The sequence below is a fragment of the Phyllostomus discolor genome, chromosome X (assembly GCF_004126475.2).
Source record: "Phyllostomus discolor isolate MPI-MPIP mPhyDis1 chromosome X, mPhyDis1.pri.v3, whole genome shotgun sequence".
In the NCBI taxonomy this organism is placed as follows: domain Eukaryota; kingdom Metazoa; phylum Chordata; class Mammalia; order Chiroptera; family Phyllostomidae; genus Phyllostomus; species Phyllostomus discolor.
Genome location: NC_050198.1, coordinates 36,656,838 through 36,679,098, shown reverse-complemented (window position 1 = coordinate 36,679,098; position 22,261 = coordinate 36,656,838). Strand labels below are relative to the sequence as shown.

The 22,261-nt window shown below is 35.5% G+C and overlaps 1 protein-coding gene across 3 annotated transcripts in view; it reads right to left on the bottom strand.

Moving 5' to 3' along the window:
* NBDY (negative regulator of P-body association) overlaps positions 1 to 21,824 on the bottom strand; it is a 34,930-nt gene extending 13,106 nt beyond the window's left edge. Inside the window, exons 1-4 of one of the 3 annotated variants that reach the window (XM_036016999.1) lie at positions 21,470 to 21,824; positions 20,771 to 20,860; positions 19,614 to 19,750; positions 5,922 to 5,972 (exon numbers count right to left, since the gene is read on the bottom strand). In XM_036016999.1, the coding sequence (XP_035872892.1) occupies positions 21,499 to 21,705 (207 nt within the window). In that variant the 5' untranslated portion in view covers positions 21,706 to 21,824 and the 3' untranslated portion in view covers positions 5,922 to 5,972; positions 19,614 to 19,750; positions 20,771 to 20,860; positions 21,470 to 21,498. Of the gene's footprint in view, positions 1 to 5,921; positions 5,973 to 19,613; positions 19,751 to 20,770; positions 20,869 to 21,469 lie in introns of all 3 variants that reach the window. The other 2 variants (XM_036016998.1, XM_028523058.2) reach the window with 2 other exon arrangements.
* Between the last annotated feature and the right edge of the window lie 437 nt (positions 21,825 to 22,261).

Sequence of the window (22,261 nt, the reverse complement as noted above, 5' to 3'; positions counted from 1 at the left end):
GGGAAGGCAGGCCAATATAGCCACTGTAGAAAATAGTCTGGAGTTTTTTCAAAATATTAAAAATGGAACTGCCTTTTGACCCAGAGATCCCACTTCTACAAATATATCCTAAGAATTTCAAAATACTGACTTGAAAAATATAAGTACTCCTATGTTCATAGCAGCATTATTCACAATAGCCAAGATCTAGAAATAGTCCAAGTGCACATCAGTAGATGAATGAATACAAAAGCAGTGGTAAAGCCATGGTAGGGTGGCTCAGCTGGTTGGAGTGTCACCCTGCACACCAAGAGGTTGCAGGTTAAATTCCTGGTCAGGGCATATACCTAGGTTGTAGGTTCATTCCCCTGTTGGGGTGCATATGGGAGGCAACTGATTGATATTTTTCTCTCACATCAATGTTTCTCTCTCTCTTTCCTTTCCACTTTTTCTAAAGTAAATAAAACATATCCTCAGGTGAGGATTAAAAAAAAAAAGGCAGTGGCACATTTACACAATGGAATACTACATGGTCATAAAATGAAGGAAATCTTACCTTTTGTGACAGTATGGATGGACCTGGAAATTATTATGGTAAGAGAAGCCAGTCCAAAAAAGGCAAATACAATATGACCACACTTATATGCAGAATTTAATGAACAAAATAAACTGTCAAACAAAATAGAAACAGAGGCATGGATACATGGAACAGGCTGACAGCTGTCAGAGGGGAGGTGGGAGTGGGGAGTGAATGAAAAAGGTGAAAGGATTAGCTAAGTAATCTATATGCATAACCCATAGACACAGACAACAGTGTGGTGATGGCCAGAGGGAAGGTGGGCTAGGGACTGGGTAGAGATGGACAAAGGGAGGAAAATGAGGATATTTGTAATAGTGTCAATGATAACAATAAAGTAAAAAAATGAAAATAATAGTCAAACATTTGATTTAAATAACACATTAGATCAGTTAACAAATATTTACAAGATATTCCATCTAAAACCAGGAGAACACACTTTTTTCTTAAGAAAACATGGAATATTTTCTAAGATAGATCATATTTTAGAAGAGAAAACAATAATCAATAATGGAAGGAAATTGAAATCATACCAATGATCTTTTTAGATAAAAATGGTATGAAAGTACAAAGCAATTACAAAAGGAATACTGGAAAATCTACAAATATACAGAACCTAATAGCATGCTACTAAAAATTTGATGGGTCAAAGAGTAAATCAAAAGAGAAATTTTTTTAATCTCAAGACAAATGTAATTTGAAATAGGATACACTAAATTTTATGGCATGCAGTTTTTTAATTTAATTTTTTAATTTATTGACTTGGAGGAGAAAGAGAGATATCGGTTTATTGTTTCACTTATTTATGTATTCATTGGTTGATTCTTGTATGTCCCCTGACAAAATCTGCAACCTTGGTATATTGGGATGATGCTCTAAGCAATTGACCTCCCTGCCAGGGCCAACAAAAGCAGTTTTAACAAGGAGGAAGATAGCAATAAACATTGCTGTTAAGAAACAAGAAAGATCTCAAATTAATGAACTAACTTTACACCTCAAGAAACTAGACAAAGAACAAACTTAAGTCCTCTTAGCATGAAGGAAATAAGAAAAGTTAGAGTGAAATAAATCAAACAGACACTGAAAAGAAAATAGGAAAGATAAATTTAACTAATAGCTGATTTAAAAAAAGAATAGGAAACTCTTTAGCAAGGCTCATGAACTGAGAGGGCTCAAATAATAAAATCAGAATTTAAAGAGGACACATTACAGCAGATACACAGAAAGACAAAGAAACATAAGAGGCTACTATGAACAATTATACTCCAAAAAACTGGAAAAAATGGTAGAAATCGATAAGTCCTTTAAACAAACAAACTTCCAAAACTGAATGAAAAATATATATAAAATTTGAACAATTCAGTTACTGTGAAAGAGACTGAATTAGTAACAATAAGCTTCCCAACAAAAGTCCCAGATAAAATAGCTTCATTGTTGAATTCTACCAAACACAAAAAGATGAATTAATACATGTTCTTAAACTTTGCCAAAAAATAGAAGGGGAAGGAACACTTCCAAAATCAGTTTACAAGGCCAGTGTTACCCTGATGCCGAAATCAGAAAAAGAAACCACAAGAAAAAGAAATTACCAGCCAAATATCCCTGATGAAATACACATAAAAATCCTCAACAGAATATTAGCAAACTGAATTCAACATCACATGATCTCTTTTGATCATATGGTAACACCAAGAGAGACTTATTTCAGGGGTGCAAGGAAGGTTCAACATCCACATAAGAACAAATATGACATACCACAAATAAAATAAAGCATAAAAAAATTAATCATCTCAATAGATGCGAAAAACAATTAGACAAAGCTAATCATCCATTTATGAAAAAAGAAAAAACTCCCAACAAAGTGGATATAATAGGAATGTACTACAACATAATAAATGCTGTATGACAAGTCCACAGCTAACATTATACTCAGCTGTGAAAATCTAAGCTTTCAACAAACAATTAAGTGCTAGCGAGGATGTGGAGAAAAGGGAACCCTAGTGCACTCTTGGGGAGAATGCAGGCTGGTGTAGACACTGTGAACAACAGCAAGGAATTTCCTCAAAGCACTAAAAATGGAACTGTTTTTTGACCTGGCAATTTCACTGCTTGGGTTATACCCTAAGAATCTTGAAACACCAATTCAAAAGAATCTATGCACCCCAATATTCATAGCAGTGCTATCTACAATAGCTAAGTGTTGGAAACAGCCCAAGTGCCCATCAGCAGGTGAGTGGATTAAAAAAACTGTGGTACATTTATACAATGTAATACTATGCAGCAGAAAGAAAGAAAGTTCTACATTTTGTGATAGCATTGGTGGAACTGGAGAGTATTATGCTAAATAAGCCAGGCAGTGAAAGACAAATACCATGTGACCTCACTTATAACTGGAATCCAATGAACAACATAAACTAATGAGCAAAATGGAACCAGAGGCATGGAAACATGGAACAGGCTGATAGCTATAACAGGGGAGGATGGAGAGGGGGAATGGTAGAAGCAAGGGGAAGGGACTAGTCAAAGAACGTGTATGAATGATGCATGGACAATGGGGAGGGGATTGTCTGTGGACAAGAGGGATAGGCTGTATAGAGGGAGGCAAAAGGGAAAAAAAGAAATTGGGACAATTGTAACAGGATACACAATTTAAAAAGTAATAAAATCTCTCTACATGATCAAAAAAAGAAAATCAGTTTTTCCTCTAAGATCAGGAGCAATAGAAGGATGCCCACTCTATGCCAATTTTATTTAACATAGTACCATAAGACCCATCCAGAATAATTAGGCAAGAAAAAGAAAAAAAGATACTCAAATTAGGAAAAAGTAAAACTATCTATCTCTATTTGCAGTTTACATATTATATAAGAAACCCTAAATGTTCAAAATCTGCAAATCAATCAGTATGACACATATTAACAAAACAAAGGATAAAAATCATACAATCATATCAATAGATGCAGAAAAAGCATATGAAAATTTCTAAATCCATTTATGATAAACACTTTCAACAAAGTGGTATAGAAGAAACATACTTTAACATAATAAAGGCACATATGACAAACCCATAACTTAGGCCAAACTCAGTGATGAAAGGTTGAAAGCTTTCCCTCTAGGATCAGGAACAAGACAAGGATATCCACTCTTGCCACTTTTATTTATGATAGTATTGGAAGTCCTAGCCACAGTAACTAGTTAAAAAATTAATAACTGGCATCCAAATGAAAAATAAAGAAGTAAAACTGTCACTGTTTGCAGATGACTTAGATACTTTATATGGAAAACTTTGAAGACTTCACAAAATACTATTAGAACCAATAAATGAATTCAGTAAAATTACAGGATGCAATTGGCTTCTTGTCTGTACTAATACTAATGAACTATCAGAAAGAGAAATTTTAAAAATCCCATTTACAACACCATCAAAATGAATAAAATACCTGAGGATAAATTTAACCCAGCAGGTGAAATCTGTGTTATGAAAACTGTAAGCCACTGAAGGAAGAAATTAGAGATGGTAGAAATAAATGGAAAAATATACCATACTCATGGGTTGGAAGATTCATTACTGTTTAAATGTCCATACTGAGCAAAAGATTCCATAGATTTAATGCAATCTCCATGAAAATACCAATGGTATTTTTCACAGATCTAGAACAAAGATTCCTAAAACTTACATTGAACTACAAAAACCCCCAAATACCAAAGAAATCCTGAGGGGAAAAAAAAAGAACAAAGCTGGGGATAGCACAATCCCTGATATCAAACAATACTACAAAGATACAATAATCAAAATAGCATGTTAGTAGCATAAAAAAAAAGATGTATAGAACAATGGAATAGAATTGAGAACCCCAAAATAAACCCACACATATGGGTCATTTAATGTGTGACAAAAGAGGCAAGAATGTACACTGGAGCAAAACAGTCTCTTCAACAAATATAGTTGGAAAATATAGTTGGAAACCATGAAACTCCCTGAAAAAATGTAGACAGTATGCTATTTGACATTGGTCATAGTAATATTTTTGGACTAGTCTGCTTAGACAAGGGTAACAATAGCAAAAATAAACAATTGAGATTACATCAAAATAAAAACCTTTTGTACAGTAAACAAACCCCCAACAAAATGAAAAAGAAACCTACTGAATGGCAAAATACATTGGGAAATCATATATCCTATAAGGGGTTAATATCCAAAACATATAAGGAGCTTATACAACTTAGTATAAAAAAATTTTTAAAAAAGGTCAGAGGGCCCTGGCTGGCATAGCTCAGTGGATTGAGCTCGGGCTGTGAACCAAAGTGTCACAGGTTCGATTCCCAGTCAGGGTACATGCCTGGGTTGCAGGCCATGACCCCCAGCAACTGCACATTGATGTTTCTCTCCCTCTCTCTCTCTCTCTCTCTCTCTCTCTCTCTCTCTCTCTCTCTTTCTCCCTCCCTTCCCTCTCTAAAAATAAATAAATAAAATCTTAAAAAAAAAAGGTCAGAGGATTTCAATAGATACTTTTCCTGAGAAGACATACAAATGGCCAACAGGCACATGAAAACATGCTCAACATTACTAATCATCAGAGAAATGAAAATCAAAACCAGAATGAAATTTCACTTCTAATCTGTCAGAATAGCCCCTTATCAAAAATACAACCAGTATTGGCAATGGCATGGTGAAAAGGGAACCCTTGTACATTCTTGGTGGGAATGTAAAATGGTACAGCCACTGCGGAAAACAGTACAGAGAGTCCCCAAATATGAAAAATAAAACTCCTATACAACCCACCAATTCCATTTTTGTGTATTTATGCAAAGAAAACAAAAACACCAATTCAGAGAGCTATATGTACCTCTATTTTCATTACAACATGATTTACAATTGCAAAGATATGGAGGCATCCTTAGTGTCCATCAGTAGACTAATGGATAAGGAAGATACATTATATTAAATGAAATATTACTTAATCACATAAAGAATGAAGTTTTACCATGGAAAGGGAAATTAAGAAATTTCTCTTCTTAGGATACATATATTAAGAAATATTACTTAATCATATAAAGAATGAAGTTTGTGATATCATGGATGGACCCAGAGGGTATTAAACTAAGTGAAGTGAGTCAGACAGAGAGAGACAAATACCATATGATTTTAAAAAAAAACAGAAATATCCTCCCAGATACAGAGAAACAAACTGGTGGCTACCAGAGAGGAGAGAGATTGGGGAATGAGTGAAATAGGTGAAGAGACTAAAAGGTACAAACCACCAGTTACAAAATATATAAATCATGGAAATTGAAAGTACAGCATAAGGAATATAGTCAATAACTATAGTAACTTTGTATGGTTAGAAATGGTAACTAGACTTACCAGGGGGATCATTACAGAATGTGTATAAATATCAATCACTATGAGGTACACCTGAAACAAATAGGATATTATGTCAATTATGTGTTAATAACAAATTATAATAAAAATTCTAAATACTATGCCCAAAACTTTTAGAATAAATGATCAAATTTAATAATGTTGCAGAAAACAAAATCAATATACAAAAATCTGCTGTTTTTATACACTAATAATGACATATCAGGAAGAGAAAATAATAGAATAATACCATTTACAAAATAAAACATCTAGGAATAAATAATCAATATCTAGCATTAAAAATAATAAAATATCTAGGTATAACATTAATTGGTAAAAGGCATGTACATTAAAAACTATAAGACATTATTGAAAGAAATTGAAGACAAAAATAAAAAGATAATCCATGTCATGGATGGAAAGAATAAATATTGTGAAAATATCCCTACTGCCAAAGCAATCTACTGATTTCATGCAATCCTTAGCAAAAATTCATTGACATTTTTCACAGAAAGAGAAGAAAATCCTAAAATTTTTATGAAATAACAAAACACCCCCAATAGTCAAAGAAATCTGCAGAAAGTGGAACAAAGCTGGAGGTATCTTACTTCTTGATTTCAAACTTTATCATGAAGCAATAGTAATAAAGAAAGTATGGCATTAACATTAAAATAGGCCCTGGCTAGTGTGGCTCAGTTGGTTGGAGCATCATCCTGTAAACTGAAAGGTTGCAGGTTCCATTCCCAGTCAGGGCACATGCCTGGGTTGCAGGTTCGGTCATCAGTCAGGGTGCATACCAATCAGTGTTTCTCTCCCTGTCTCTATCTCTCTCTTTCTTTTCCCCTTCCCTCCCTCCCTAAAATGAATAAACATGTGCTTGGATGAGGCTAACAAAAAAAAAAAAAAACAGACCCATAGATCAATGCAATGGAATACAGAGTTCAGAAATAGAACCATACATACATGTTCAATTCATTTACAACAAAGGAGCCCAGAATATACAATGAGGAAAGGATAAATGGTATGGAGAACACTAGACAGCCACATGGTAGAGAATGAACCTGGACCACTATCTTATACCATACACATACTAAAAAACAAACCCTGGCTGCTATGGTTCAGTGGATTGAGTGCTGGTCTGCAAACCAAAGGATTCCTAGTCAGGGCACATGCCTGGGCTGCGGGCTGGGTCCCCTGTGGGGTGCACACGGAAAGTAACCACACATTGATATTTCTCTCCCTCTGTTTTTCCCTTCCTTTCCCTCTCTTTAAATACATAAGTAAAATCATGAAAAAAATGCAAAATAGATTAAAGTATTTAATATAAGGACTGAAACCATAAAACACATAGAAGAAAACATAGACAGTAAGCTTCTCAACATCAGCCTCAGGAGTGTCCTTTTGGATTTGACTCCAAAGGTAAAAATAACGAAGTAGGACTACATCAAACTAAAAAGCTTCTGCCCAGCAAAGGAGACAGTTAACAAAATGCAAAGGCCACCTACCAAATAAAAAAATGTATTTGCAAACCATACATCCAATGGAGGTTAATATCCAAAACATATAAAGAAATCATACATCTCAACAACAACAAAACCCCAAACAGGTTTATTGAAAATGGGCAGATGGCCTTGGCTGGTGTGGCTCAGTGGATTCAGTGCAGGCCTGTGAACCAAAGGGTTGCTGGTTCAATTCTCAGTCAAGGCACATGCCTGGGTTGCAGTTGAGAACCAACCAGCATTTCTCTTGTACACATTTCTCTCCTTTTCCTGCTCCCTCCATTCCCTTCTAAATAAATAAATAAATAATGGGGAAAGGACCTGAATAGACACTTCGCCAAGGAGGACATACAGAGGGCCCACAGACATATCAAAAGATGCTCAGCATCACTAGCCATCAGAGAAATGCAAATTAAAACCACAATGAAAACCACTTCACAAAGGTCAGAATGGCCATCATAAACAAATCAATAAACAATAAGTGCTGGTGAGACTGTGGAGAAAAGGGAACCCTAATACACTGTTGGTGGGAATGCAGACTGGTGCAGACACTGTGGAAAACAGTATGGAATTTCCTTAAAAAACTAAAAATGGAACTGCCTTTTCACCCAGCAATTCCACTGCTGGGATTATACCCTAAGAATCATGAAACACTAATCCAAAAGAACCTATGAACTCCAATGTTCATAGCAGCACAATTTACAATAGCCAAGTGCTGGAAACAGCCAAAGTGCCCGTCAGTGAATGAATGAATCAAAAAACTATGGTACATTTACACAGTGGAATACTACATAGCAGAAAGAAAGAAGGAACTCCTACCATTCACAACAGCATGGATGGAACTGGAGATCATTATGCTAAGTGAAGTAAGCCAGGTGGTAAAAGACAAATACCATATGATCTCACCTGTAAGTGGAACCTAATTGACAAAACATATAAGGCAAGCAAAATACAAACAGAGACATTGAAATAAAGAAGAAACTGACAGTAACCAGAGGGGAGAGGGGAGGGAAATAACGGGGGAAAGAAGGGAAAGGGTTATCAAGGAACATGTATAAAGGACCCATGGACAGAGCCAAAAGGGAGTAGGATAAGGGTGGGAGGTGGGGGTGAATGTGGCAGGGGAAAGTGGTGATGGGAAAATGGAGACAATTGTATTTGAATATTAATAAAAAATAAAATAAATAAAAATAAATAAATGATATTGGCAGGTGAATAGAAATTTTTCTAAAAAGACATACAGGTGGCCAACAAGCACATGAAAAGATGTTCAATATCACTAATTATTTGGAAAATGTAAATCCAAACCACAGAGAGATATCACCTCACCTGTTAGAATGACTATCATCAAAAAGACAAGAAACAAGGGAGGATGCAGAGAAATATGAAACTTCATTTACTGTTGGGGGAATGTAAATGAGTGCAGCCATTAAGAAAAACTATAGGAAGATAGGTAAAATATAATAAGACTAAAACTATCATATCATCCAGCTATCCTACTTCTGGGTATTCATCCAAAGAATATGAAAACATATATGCACCCCTATGTTCATTGCAGCATTACTTATAATAGCCAAGGTATGAAAACAAATAAATAAAAATGTGGCATATGCATACACATTATTCAGCCATAGAAAAGGGTGATATCCTGCTATTTATGAAAACATAGATTGTTCTTGAGAATATCATGTTAAGTGACATAAGTCAGAGAGAAAAAATACCATATGACTGCACTCATGTAGGATACAAAAAAACAAACTCCCCTGGCTGGCATAGCTCAGTGGATTGAGTGCAGGCTGCAAGCCAAAGTGTCGCAGGTTCAATTCCCAGCCAGGGTACATGCCTGGGTTGCAGGCCATAACCCCCAGCAACTGCACATTGATGTTTCTCTCCCTCTCTCTCTATCTCCCTCCCTTCTCTCTCTAAAAATAAATAAATAAAATCTTAAAACTCATAGAAGCAGACAACAGATCATTCTTTAGCAGAGGTGAAGAGGATAAAAAAGGTCAATTTTATGGTGAAATTGGAAACAATACTTTTGATAGTTAGCACTATGTAGTAAATACAGATGTTGAGTTATAATGTTGTGCACATGAAACTTATATAATGTTATAAGCCAATATTACCTATATTTTAAAAAGCATTAATTCTCACCTTTATTAGAGGGCATGGAGTACATACTGTCCACCTGTAGAAAAATGTCTGCATCTATTATCCTTGTGTACCCTTATATACACTCTTTATGGTTGAGGGCAATAGTCACAAAACTAGCTTTCATTCACCTTTTTGCAGGTCAAGTGTGATGGTGTTATGGCTGAATATGCAAGCTTGGAGGAGTTGACATATACTGCTTTGGGAGTTCTGCCAAAACTAAAATTGCAAGATTTATCTCAATATATTGTTACATGTACATAGTTCTTTTATTTTACTTATGTCACTTGACTTTCAAAACACCTTATGACTCAAATGTTATAGGTATTTATTATCTTCATTTACAGAGATGAGAATTGGACTCAGAAGTTCAATAGCTTACTTCAGGTAATATAATCAGAAAATGATCCCAGTCAGGGTACATGCCTGGGTTGCAGGTCATGACCCCCAGCAACTGCACATTGATGTCCCTCTCTCTCTCTCTCTCTCTCTCTCTCTCTCTCTCTCTCCCTCCCTTCCCTCTCTGAAAATAAATAAATAAAATCTTTTAAAAAAAGAAAATGAAAAAAATATATTTTAACTCAGATTATAGCTACAATAAGTAGTTAGGGGATACAGAAAACAAAATGATCTAAAATATGATATCAAAAACATAAAGTAGGGAGTGGGAGTAAAAATGCCATTCTATTAAAATGGGCCCAAACTTAAATGCTTATAAATATAGATTGATACATATGAATCTCATGGTAACCACCAAACAAAAACTACAATAAACACATCAAAAATAAAAATAGGTCCCTGGCTGGTATGGCTCAGTGGATTGAGTACCAACCTGCAAACCAAAGGGTCACTGGTTCAATTGCTAGTCAGGGCACATGCCTGGGTTGTGGGCCAGGTCCCCAGTTGAGGGCATGCAAGAGGTAACCACACACTGATGTTCCTCTCCCTCTCTCCCTCCCTCCCTTCCCCTCTGCCTAAAAATAAATAAATAACTCCTGTGAGGCGAGGAGTTTCTCCTGCTGCCAAAACCTCCACAGGTTTTTACAGCCAGGCTTTCTTTTCCCTCACTGGTACCCTGGGTTGCTCGACCTGTCTCCCTCTCCAGTTGTTCCTCCTGGTTTATCAGCCACCACCTCACCCACCTGGAGGACCTGGTTCTCCAGAAGCTGCCTGCCATTGCTTCCTCTCCACCACACCTACCAGTCTGAATAAATATTTTTTCATTAACTCCTTGGTGCAAAGCCCTTATTATATGAAATGTTAAAGGGACTTATCTAAGATAAAGAAGATGATCACAAATATGAACAGTAAAATGACAACAAAGTCACAACTATCAACAACTGAACCTAAAACAAAAACAAAAACAAACTAAGCAAACAACTAGAACAGTAACAGAATCACAGAAATGGAGATCACATGGAGGGTTATCAGTGGGGAAGGGGAGAGGGGAGAATGGGGGAAAAGGTACAGGAAATGAGAAACATAAATGATAGGTACAAAATAGACAAGGGGAGGTTAAGAATAGTACAGGACATGGAGAAGCCAAAGAACTGATACATAAAACATGAACTAAGTCGGGGGAATGCTGGTGGGAGGGGGTGTACAGGACAGAGGGGAATAAAGAGGAGGGGAAAAATGAGAGAACTGTAATAGCATGATCAATAAAATATACTTTAAATAAGAAAAAATAAAAATAAATAATATCTTTAAAATTATAAAATAAAATAAAGATAGGAACTCCTTAAAAAACTCTAAATAAAACCAACAAACCACAAAGGAAGATATCAAGAGAAGAAAGGACCAGAGAAGAACAAGAAAAACAAAAAAAACCTAAAAAAGGCAATAATCACATACCTATAAATAATTACTTTAAATGTAAACGGACTAAATACTCCAATTAATAGACACAGGGTGGCAGAATGGATAAAAATATATGCTGCCTAAAAGAGACTCACTTTACATCAAAATACACAAACAAACTGAAAATGAAGGGATGGAAAAAAGATATTCCATGCAAATAGAAAGAAAAAGAAAGTTGAGGGAGCAATATTTCATACCAGATGAAATACTCTTGAAACAAATAATATAAAAGGAGACAAAGAATGACTTTCCATATGATAAAGGGGTCAATTCAAGAAGAGGACATAACAATTGTAAATATATATGGACCCAACATAGAAGCACCCAAGTATATAAAGCTAATATTAATAGACATAAAGACAGAAAATAAAAGAGTAATAAAGTAGTAGTTGAAGACTTTAATACCCTACTTACTACAATTGATACATCATTCAGGCAGAAAATTAATAAGAAAATAATGGTTTTAAATGCCACATATTAAGCCAGATTGATTTAACAGACATTCATAAAAAATTTCATCCCTAGCCTGGCTGACGTAGCTCAGTTGATTGAGCGCGGGCTGCGAACCAGTGTTGCAGGTTCGATTCCCAGTCAGGGTACATGCCTGGGTTGCAGACCATGACCCCCAGCAACCACACACTGATGTTTCTCTCTCCCTCTTTCTATCTCCCTCCCTTCCCTCTCTAAAAATAAATAAATAAAATCTTTTAAAAAATTTCATCCCTAAACTGCAGATTATACATTTTCTCCAGTATATATGGAATATTTTCCAGCATAGACCATATATTAGGCCACAAAAAGTCTCCATAAACTGAAGAAGACTGAATTTATTGAGCATATTTTCTGACCACAATAGCATGAAACTAGAAATTAACTACAGGAGGAAAACAAAAGTAAAATAAAATTTAAAAATTGTGGACACCCTAGCCAGTGTGGCTCAATTGGTTGGAGCATCATCCTATAAACCAAAAGGTCATGGATTCAATTCCCTGTCAGGGCACATATGTAGGCTGCAGGTTCAGTGACTGGTAGAAGCAATAAGGGAGACAACCAACCAATTGCTGTTTCTCTCACATTGATCTCCCTCTCCCTCTCCTTTTCCTTTTCCCTCTCCCCACCCCTTCTCTCTGAAATCAATAAATATATTCTCAGGCGAGCATTTTTTAAAAGGCAAAAAACACAAGTATGTGGAGATTAAACAACATGGTGCTAAATAAACAATGAATCACAGAGGAACTGAAACAGGAAATCAAAACTACCTTGAGTCAAATGAAAATGAAAACAAAGCCTTACAAAATGCATGGGATGCAGCAAAAGTAGTTATAAGAAGAAAGTTTATAGCTATACAGGCCTACCTCAAGAAACAGGAAAAATCCCAAATGAACAATGTGACCTTTTATCTAAGGAAACTAGTAAAAGAAAAAAAAAAGTACGTAGCAGGAAGGAAATAATAAAATTCATGGAGGAAATAAACAAAATAGACTAAAAAGCAATGAAACATCTGGTCAAAATGGCAGCATAGACAGACATGGCTCACCTTTTCACAAAACCACAACAAAATTACAAAATATAGAACCATCACACACAACCATCAGAAATCAAGTTGAATGAAAATCTGACAACTATGGAATTAAAGAAACCACATCCATCTAGACTAGTAGGAGGGATGCAGATGCAAAACAGTCTGGTCCCACCACCATGTGTGGTGGATAAAAATTCAGGAGAGGTATCTTGGGAGTGAGGAGTCACAGCACCACACCAGGCCCCTCAGTCCAGGGTTTCAGTGCCAGGAAGGTAAGTCTCCATAACTTCTGGCCGCAAAAATCAGCAGGGATTGAGACAGTGAAAGAAACTTCTGGAGCCCCAAGAAGTTCCCCTTAAAGAACCCACACATGGACTCACAGACTCAGACTCACTCTCTATGAACTCCAGCACTGGGGTAGCAGCTTGAAAGGCACCAGTAGCATAGTGGGAGAAACCAGTAGCATACTGGGAGAAATCAAGGCAATCAGAGGCCATTGTCTCTTTTCTAAACCCTCCCCTCACAGAGCCACAGAGCTGACAAGCTGGTGCCGTATCTGAGACTCCATCAACCTGGCTAACACTGTTTGATCTGCCTTGTAGGTCCCCAGAGACTCTGCCCCACCCAATCTACGGGCCCATCCAACCTGCTTTCTCATATGAATCGCTGGTATTGGCTCATTCTGCACAACTTTCTAAACCCTCTCAAATAAGCAACAGCTGGCCTCAGTGAGCCCCAGGCCAGCACTAGCAGCAACCCTAGATTCACAACTTGGCTTTGCCTGGTAACCCCCAAGCCCAGCACAAGTAGCAGACATCTCAGATTGCTTTATAGCTCAGGTAGGGTGCCCCAGGAAAAACACAGATGGGGGTTGACCTTAGCCTGCATCACCCAGGAAACCCCAGTTTCTGTGGCTAGAACTGGAAGTCAGGCAAGAAAAAGAAATAAAAGGCATCCAAACTGCTAAGGAAGGGGTAAAACTGTCATTATTTGCAGATGACATTACACTATATATAGAAAACCCTAATGAATCCACCAAAAATTAATAGTTAATAAATGAGTTCAAGTATGTTGCAGGAGACAAAAATCAATATACAGATCCATCACATTTCTGTACACTGATAACAAATGATCAGAGGAGAAATTGAGAAAATAATCCCATTTACAATAGTACCAAAAAGGAATAAATTTAACCAAAGAGATGATTTGAAAACTATGACATTGAAGAAAGAAAAAAAAAGAAGACACAAATAAATGGAAGGATATACTGTTAAAAGGACCATACAACCAAAACAATCTAGAGATTCGATGTAATCCTTATAAAAATACATACGACATTCTTCTCATTACTGGAAAAAATAATCCTAATGTTTATATTGAACCACAAAAGACTATAAATAGCCAAAGCAATCTGGAGAGAGGAAAAACATAATTGGAGGTATCACATTCCCTGATTTCAAACTATACTACAAAGCTATAATAATCAGAACAGTATGGTACTGGCACAAAAACAGACACATACATCAATAGAACATAATAGCCCCAAAATAAACCCTTACTTATATGGTCAACTAACCTGAGACAATGGAGGCAAGAATATACAATGAAGCAATGACAGTACCTTCAACAAGTGGTTTTGGGACACTGGACAGATACATGCAAAAAAAAAGAAAAGAACTGGACACCTCTCTTATATCATCTACAAATATAAACTCAAAATAGATTAAAGACTTAAATGTAAGACCAGAAGTCATAAAACTTCTAGAATAAAACATAGGTGGTATAATATTTGACATCATTCTTAGTAATATATTTTTGGATATGTCCCCTCAAGCTAGGTAAACAACGGAATAAAGGAAACAAGTGGAATTTTGTAAAACTGAAAAGGTTCTACACAGCAAAGGAAACCATCATAAAACAAAAAGACAACCTATTAAATGGGAGAAGATATGCACAAATGACATTTCCAATAAGTAGTTGAGAATCAAAATATACTAAGAACTCATACAACTCAATGACAAAAAAGATAAAGAATGGGCAAAAGACATGAAGAGACATTCTCCAGAGAAGACATGCAGGTGACCAATAGACATGAAAAGATGGTCAACATCACGAATCATCATGGAAATGCAAATCAAAAGCACAATAAGATTATTACCTCACACATGTTGGAATGGTCACCATCAATAAAGCAACAAATAACATTACAAGTGCTGGCAAGAATGAGGAGAAAAGGGAACCAACATACACTTTTGGTGGAATTGTAAGTTGTTGTAGTCTCTATGGAAAACAGTATGGATATTCCTCAAAATACTAAAAATAAAACTACCGCATGACCCAGCAATTCCATTTCTAAGTATTTACCAGAAAACAAATTAAAACACCAATTTTCAGTATTGACAGAAAAAAACTAAAACACCAATTGAACAGATATATGTACCGCCATGTTCATTACAGCATTACTTACAATATCTGAGATATGGAAGCAACCTAGGTGTCCACTGATAGATGAATGGATAAAGAGGATGTGATACAGCCCTGAACGGTGTAGCTCAGCGGATTGAGTGCCAGCCTGAGAACTGAAAATTCACCAGTTTGATTCCCAGTCAGGGGACATGCCTGGGTTGCAGGCCAGGTTCCCAGCTGGGGGCATGCAAGAGGCAACTGATTGATGTCTCTCTCACACATTGATGTTTCTCTCCCTGTCTTTCTCCCTCCTTCCCCTCTCCCTAAAAGTAAATATATAAAATCTTTTAAAAAAGGAAGATGTGATACACATGTGATGGAATAATAGTCATAAAAAGAATGAAATCTTGCTATCTGCTACAACATGAATGGATCTAGAGTGTTATGCTAAGTAAAATACAGAGAAACACAAAGTACTTTATGCTTTCACTTATATGGGGAATCTAAAAAATAAAACAAACAAAACAAAACAAAACAGATTCATAGATACAGAGAACTAATGGTTGCTAGAGGAATAGGCAGTTGGGGGATAGGTTAAAATATAAAGGGGAATAAGAAGTACAAACTTTCAGTGGTAAAATAAATAAGCCATGGGGATATAGTATACAACACAGAGAATATAATCAATAACATTGTAATAACTTGATATGTTAGCAGATAGTTACTAGACTTAGTGTGGTGATCACATTGTAAAGCATATACATGTTGAATCATTATACTGTACAGCTGAAACTAATACAATATTGTATTGCTACTATACTTTAACAAAAATTTATAAAAAAGAATAGTATGGTACAGATGTAAAAAGGACAAACCAATAGAACATAATTGAGTGCCCAGAAATACACCCCCACATATATGGTCACCTAATATCTGACAAGGAAGCTAACAGTACTTAATGGAGAAAAGATAGTCTATTCAATAAATAATGCTGAAAAAACTGTCTATTCACATGAAAAAAGAATGAAATGGAAGCCCAATCTTACACCACTCACAAAAATTTCTTCACCTCAATGAATTAAAGACTTAAGGTAAGACGAGAAACCATAAAAGTGTTAGAATAAAAACATAGTGAAAAAGCTTTTTACATTGGTCTTTGCAATGAATTAATGGGCATAATACCTAAAGAAAAAACAATAAAATAAAAATAAACAAATGGGACTACATCAAACTAAAAAGCTTCTGCACAGCAAAAGAAATGATCAACAGATTGTAAGGAAAACCTATGTAATGAGAAAAAATAATTGCAAACCACATATCTGATAAAAAAACATCCAAAATATAAGTATCTCATACAACTCAATAGGAAAAAAATAAGTAATCCAATTTTTAAAAGGTGAACAGGGCCTGAATAGACATTTTACCAAAGAAGGCATTCAGATGGCCAACAGGTACATGAAAATTTGCTCAGCATCACTAATTGTCAGGGAAATACAAATGAAAACTACAATCAGATATCTCACATGCTAGAATGAAAAAGACAAGCAATAAATGCTGGCATGGATATGGAGGAAAAGGAATCATTGTATACTGTTGGTAGGCATGTAAATTGTTACACATACTAGGGAAAACAGTATGGAGGTTTTCAAAGAACTAAAAATAGGACTACAATATGATTCAGCAATTCTATTTCTGGGACTATAGCTAAAGGAAATGCAATTACTATTGACAAGAGATATCTGCACCCCAATATTCACTGTATCATTATTTATAATAACCAAGATATTGAAACAAAGTAAATGTCTACAGAGAGATGAATGGACAAAGAAAACGTGGTCTATACACACAATGCAGCCAGAAAAAGTTAATCCTGCCATTTCTGACATAATGGATGAATCCTGAGGACCTTAAGCTAAGTGAAATAATTCAGACCAAGACAAATTCTGTTTCATCTCACTTATGCATGAACTCTAAAAAAGCCTAACTCCTAGAAAGAGAGAGTAGATTGGTGGTTTCCTTGGGCAAGAAGGTGGGGGAAATGGACAAAGTTGGTCAAAAGGTATAAACCTTCACCCATAACAACTTTTCAGGATCTAGTGTATAGCATTATGTACATTATACTACACTATATTTAGTTATACATAGTTACACAACTATCATCATAGTGTAGTACTATACTATAGAACGGTGGCCATAGTTAACAATGCTGTATTATATATTTAAAAGTCGCTAAGAGAGGAGATCTTAAAAGTTCTAACCACACATGAAATATGGTAACAATGAGATGACTGATATGTTAACTAACTGTATTTTGCTAATCATTCTATAATACATATGTATAACAAATAATTCAATTAAACTTACAAAAATGCTATGTTAAATGTACATCAATAAAGCTGGAAAAAAGAACACAACTTATATTGTCCATTTGAAATATATGTTTTCCCAAACGCATCCATTTTCCAGTAAGTATGAGTATGTAATCTTGACAATAAATGTTTATGGAACAATATCAAATTTTTATGTTGTCACAGGTACTGAGGTTTGTGCAAGAGAAAGACATTGTTCTGAGGATATATACACTGAAGTATTTACAGGTAAAGAAGCATGATGTCTGCAAGTTACTCTCAAATAGTTCAGACAGATAAAATGGGAGAGGGAGAAAGAAAGGCGAGAGAGGAAGAGGGGGAGGAAAGGGAAACAGGTGGGGGAGGAGAAGAGGAAAAAAGGGAAGGGAGCAGGAAGTGGAATGATAAAGATATAGAAATAGAGAATGATAAAGCAAGCATGGCAATGTGTTAATTGGTGAATCTGGGGAAAGAGTATATGGTAGTTTGTTGTAATATTCTTACAAATTTTCTTTAAGTGTAGAATTAGATCAAAATAAAAAAGTTTAAAAACATAAGCATAAATATCAGTAATAATTCCACCATCAAATAATATCACTCTTTTCCTATGTATTTAATGAAACAAAAAGTTTTATATTTTTAAAATCTATTGGAATGAAGAGCCAGTGTATAATTTTGGATTTTATTTCCTGAAAGATAAAAAAACATTAAACAGCAGAAAATAAGATGTTCATCTATAATTGAACTAATGATTTCACAATATGATTTTTAAAAAGACACGTTTGTAAATTAAAAAAAAACAAATAACTCATGAGTCAAAAAGAAATCATGAGAAAAAAAATATGCAGACAACTGTACTTGAATTTTATTGTTAATAAAATAAAATTATTTTATTTAATTTTAAAAAAATAATTAAATGAAAATAAGTTACTACATATAAAAACCTGTGAAATTCTTCTAAAGTGGAACATAGTGAAAAATTTATAGTCATAAATTATTTTAGAAAAGAAAATTGAAAATTACTGAGCTAAAAGTTCAAATAAATAAATTGGAAGAGGAAACAGAAAGTAAAGGAAATAGATAAAACCAAAAATTACTAAAATAAAAAACAAAATATTCAATTGTAAGACCTACTGAAACCAAAACCAGGAGATGTTATTAAAAATTGATTATCATAATTTATCATACAGTCATGCTGTCATATTAATTAAGAAAAAAAACATATAATCATGGCAATAAATATTTACAAAGTATCTGGAGAAAAAATTCCATACGCATTCACAAGAAAAACTCTCAGCAAGTTAATAGAAGGGAACTTCCTTAAGATGAAAAATGAAATCTACTAAAAATAATGAAACATTTGTAAAACTCCCTTGTAAATTCAGTACCAAAACAAGGAAATCCTCTATCACTTCTACTAATTTTTGTTGTACTGAAGATCATAGCTAGTACAGAAAACAAGCTAAAAATTTTCTAAGCATATTGGATGAGCAAAAAATATTGGACAGAAAGAATTTGCCATTATTCCCAATATAATTAACAGAGAATCCATAAATCATCAGAATAAATAGAATTAAGATAGGTTGCAGCATGTAAAATCAGTATGTAAATATACCAATCATGTTCCCATTTACCAGAAATAATCAGAAAATGTGATTTAAAATATACTTTTCATAATAACAACAGAAACTATAAAGTAATAAGGACTTAATCTAACAAAACAGATTATAGGTAACATTGTTATGTGGTATATATGGTTCCATATAGCATAGAAAATGGTTTCAGTTTTATCATTTGGTAATAGATTTTTGGTTTTTGTTTGGCTAGTCATTTGTAATGTCAAAATTAATTTAATGTCATAATCAACTCTTATTTTTCTTCTCCCCTTAATTTTTGGTAAAGACATTACCTTAAAAATCACAACTTCCCAGTGCAGGACAACAGGAAAAGCAGGGTAGCATTGTCAATAATCTTCGTTGTCTTCACTGAATAAACTATGTTACGAATGCACCAAGAAAATGGAGTCATACTGCAATCCCTCAAAGACTGAAAAATAATAAATAAGGTAAAATAATTTTTCTGTTACTGTTTATCTCTTTCCCCTGGCGTTCTCAAGTCCTTATGCTCCACCATTCTCCCATTTCAATTATGATCCATGGAAAAGAGTTATAAGCATATATATTACATTAGAGTTTATTGCATAGCTAAGCATAGACTATGGAAGCCCTTTAGAATAGTATCTGGTACATAAAAATGTTCAGTAAGTATTTATTATTATTACAATTTTCAATGATTTGAACCACTGGAGGAAATTATGTAGCTCTTGCACTTTTTGGCCTATATTACCTCCTTTGTTTTCTAACTGAGCACTGCTATTCCTATACTCTCTTACCCACCACCACTACCTGTTTGGATATAGAACTAAAGTTGAGGGAATTCAGGCTGTAAGGAATGATCTAGCAGTAATTTCAAGTGAACTAGAGCTCTTTCATTTTCTATGCAATACCACCAAGCCCTACATTCAGAACACCCTTAGTTGTCACTGTTGTCCTATCATTCGTTTATTTATTCAAATATCTGTTTCACTCCTACTATGTAGCAGGCACTATGCCTTGGTCATCATCCCTTCTAGCTGCCAGCACAATGCATAGTCCATTGCAAGGGCTTCATAGAGAGGTTTATTGCATGAATGAAGAAAGTAAAAGCCCTGTCTCCTTTGGATTACAAGGATCTGTGAAGCTTACATCAGATTTGGTTTTATTTTTTGCATTCTATAAGCTCATGTAAACAGAAGATTTGTTTCTCTGACAGTAAAATAGTAGACTCCTAAAATACATCACTTGCTTGAAAATCATCAATGGTTTCCATGCTTACAGATGAAACTGCATACTCCTTAGCAGAATATTTAGGGCCCTACAATATTTTGTTTCACCTCATAGTCCTTCTCATAGATTTCAGAGTTATAGCCAACCTGTTCCCAGAACAAACCTGTCTTGGGGCTTTTGTTCTCCAAACATGAGGCCTGAAAAACATTCTCTCCCCTTTCACAAGGCAGATGTCACTCACCCTTTAAGGCTCACCCAAATTTCCCTTTTCCTCTCTGAAAGTTCATGATTACTACCAGGCAGAATGACTGGGTCCATCCTAGGTTGCTTCCTGAATACCTTGAACAAGCAAACATTATGGCACTTCGGTTTAACTCATCATATTGTAACTTTGTTTTTACTTATAATTTCTCCCACCATACACAGGGAAATGATCACATAATTCTATAGCTCACTCTATAAATACATTCTGTTAGCACAGTGGTAGGCAGGGGAATTAGGCCTTGAATACATTGTCATTACTCATCTTAAAGCATTTTTAAACTGAAAGTTTCCAATGTACACAAGAGTAGTGAGAACATTATAATGAATCCCCATAAATACATCACCTACCTTTCATAATTATCAACTTATGAACCTTTTGTTTCTAACCCCCACCTCAACCCCACTAAATTACAGTACTTTCAACCATAACATTTTAAGCCTACCTCTTAATATAACCCACAATTATCACAACTAACATAATAAAAATAATTAATATCATCAAATATCCAAAATTTCACCCAAGCATATTTTGTGGAAGAATGATTTAATGCCTCCATATTCTTTCTTCAATTTTAAAATCGTGGGGAGATCAGGAAAAGCGGGAAGGCGATATATGAAACGCGTAATTAACTTCCAGAGAGCCAGAATGTCCCAGATGAGAGAGGAAGAATCTGACCTGTTTTAGGGTGGGAGAAGTATAGTCTACTACTTCTCCGGAGGAGGAGGGTGCGACTTCAGGCCGGGTGATGCAGGAGGAGGTGCGGAGGGGAGAGGGGTACTACCTCCGTTGGGGGTCCCTTCCGGATAATCCCACCGTGGAGCTAGGAGGCAGCGCTTTTTCGGAGGCTTGATTTCCCGCGTGTTTCCAGGTGGGAGCGTAGATCTCCCGGAGGTGCAAGGTTGGTCCCCCATAAGGATTACAGGACCTGGACGTCAGTTTTCTGTGGTGGGCCCTAGCGAGGGAAAGAGACCTGAGATGGCGCCGGGTCCCCTCCAGACACAGAGCTTCCTCCGGCTTTCTCTCTTACCGTATTTCCTGTATCCTGAGACGTATATCCCCTCTCTGCCTCCGCCCCAGCTCCTTACCCTACCCCATTTTAACGTTTCTATGAGTATGGGTCTTAATCGACGCGTTTATATAATATAATGTTTTTCCATCATTTCTCCCCATAGTGTAACTAAATCTATGGGCTGTCTTATACAATCTATGCCTGTAAACTTTGTGTGCATTGTAATGCGGCGTGGAGTGTGAGGGGCTAGGGGAGGGAACAAAGAAATTATTGAAGAGCTAAGTGCTTTAACATCGAGTTGTAGATGCAAAATACAAAGCTATGGAACTACTTCCGAACGTTTAGAAAACAATACACAAACGTATTAGTTGACTCAAGTGCAGAATAGCACACTAACATTGACCTTGGAAATTGAATGGGGGCAATAAGTTTACCGTATGTCACAGAATTTAATATCA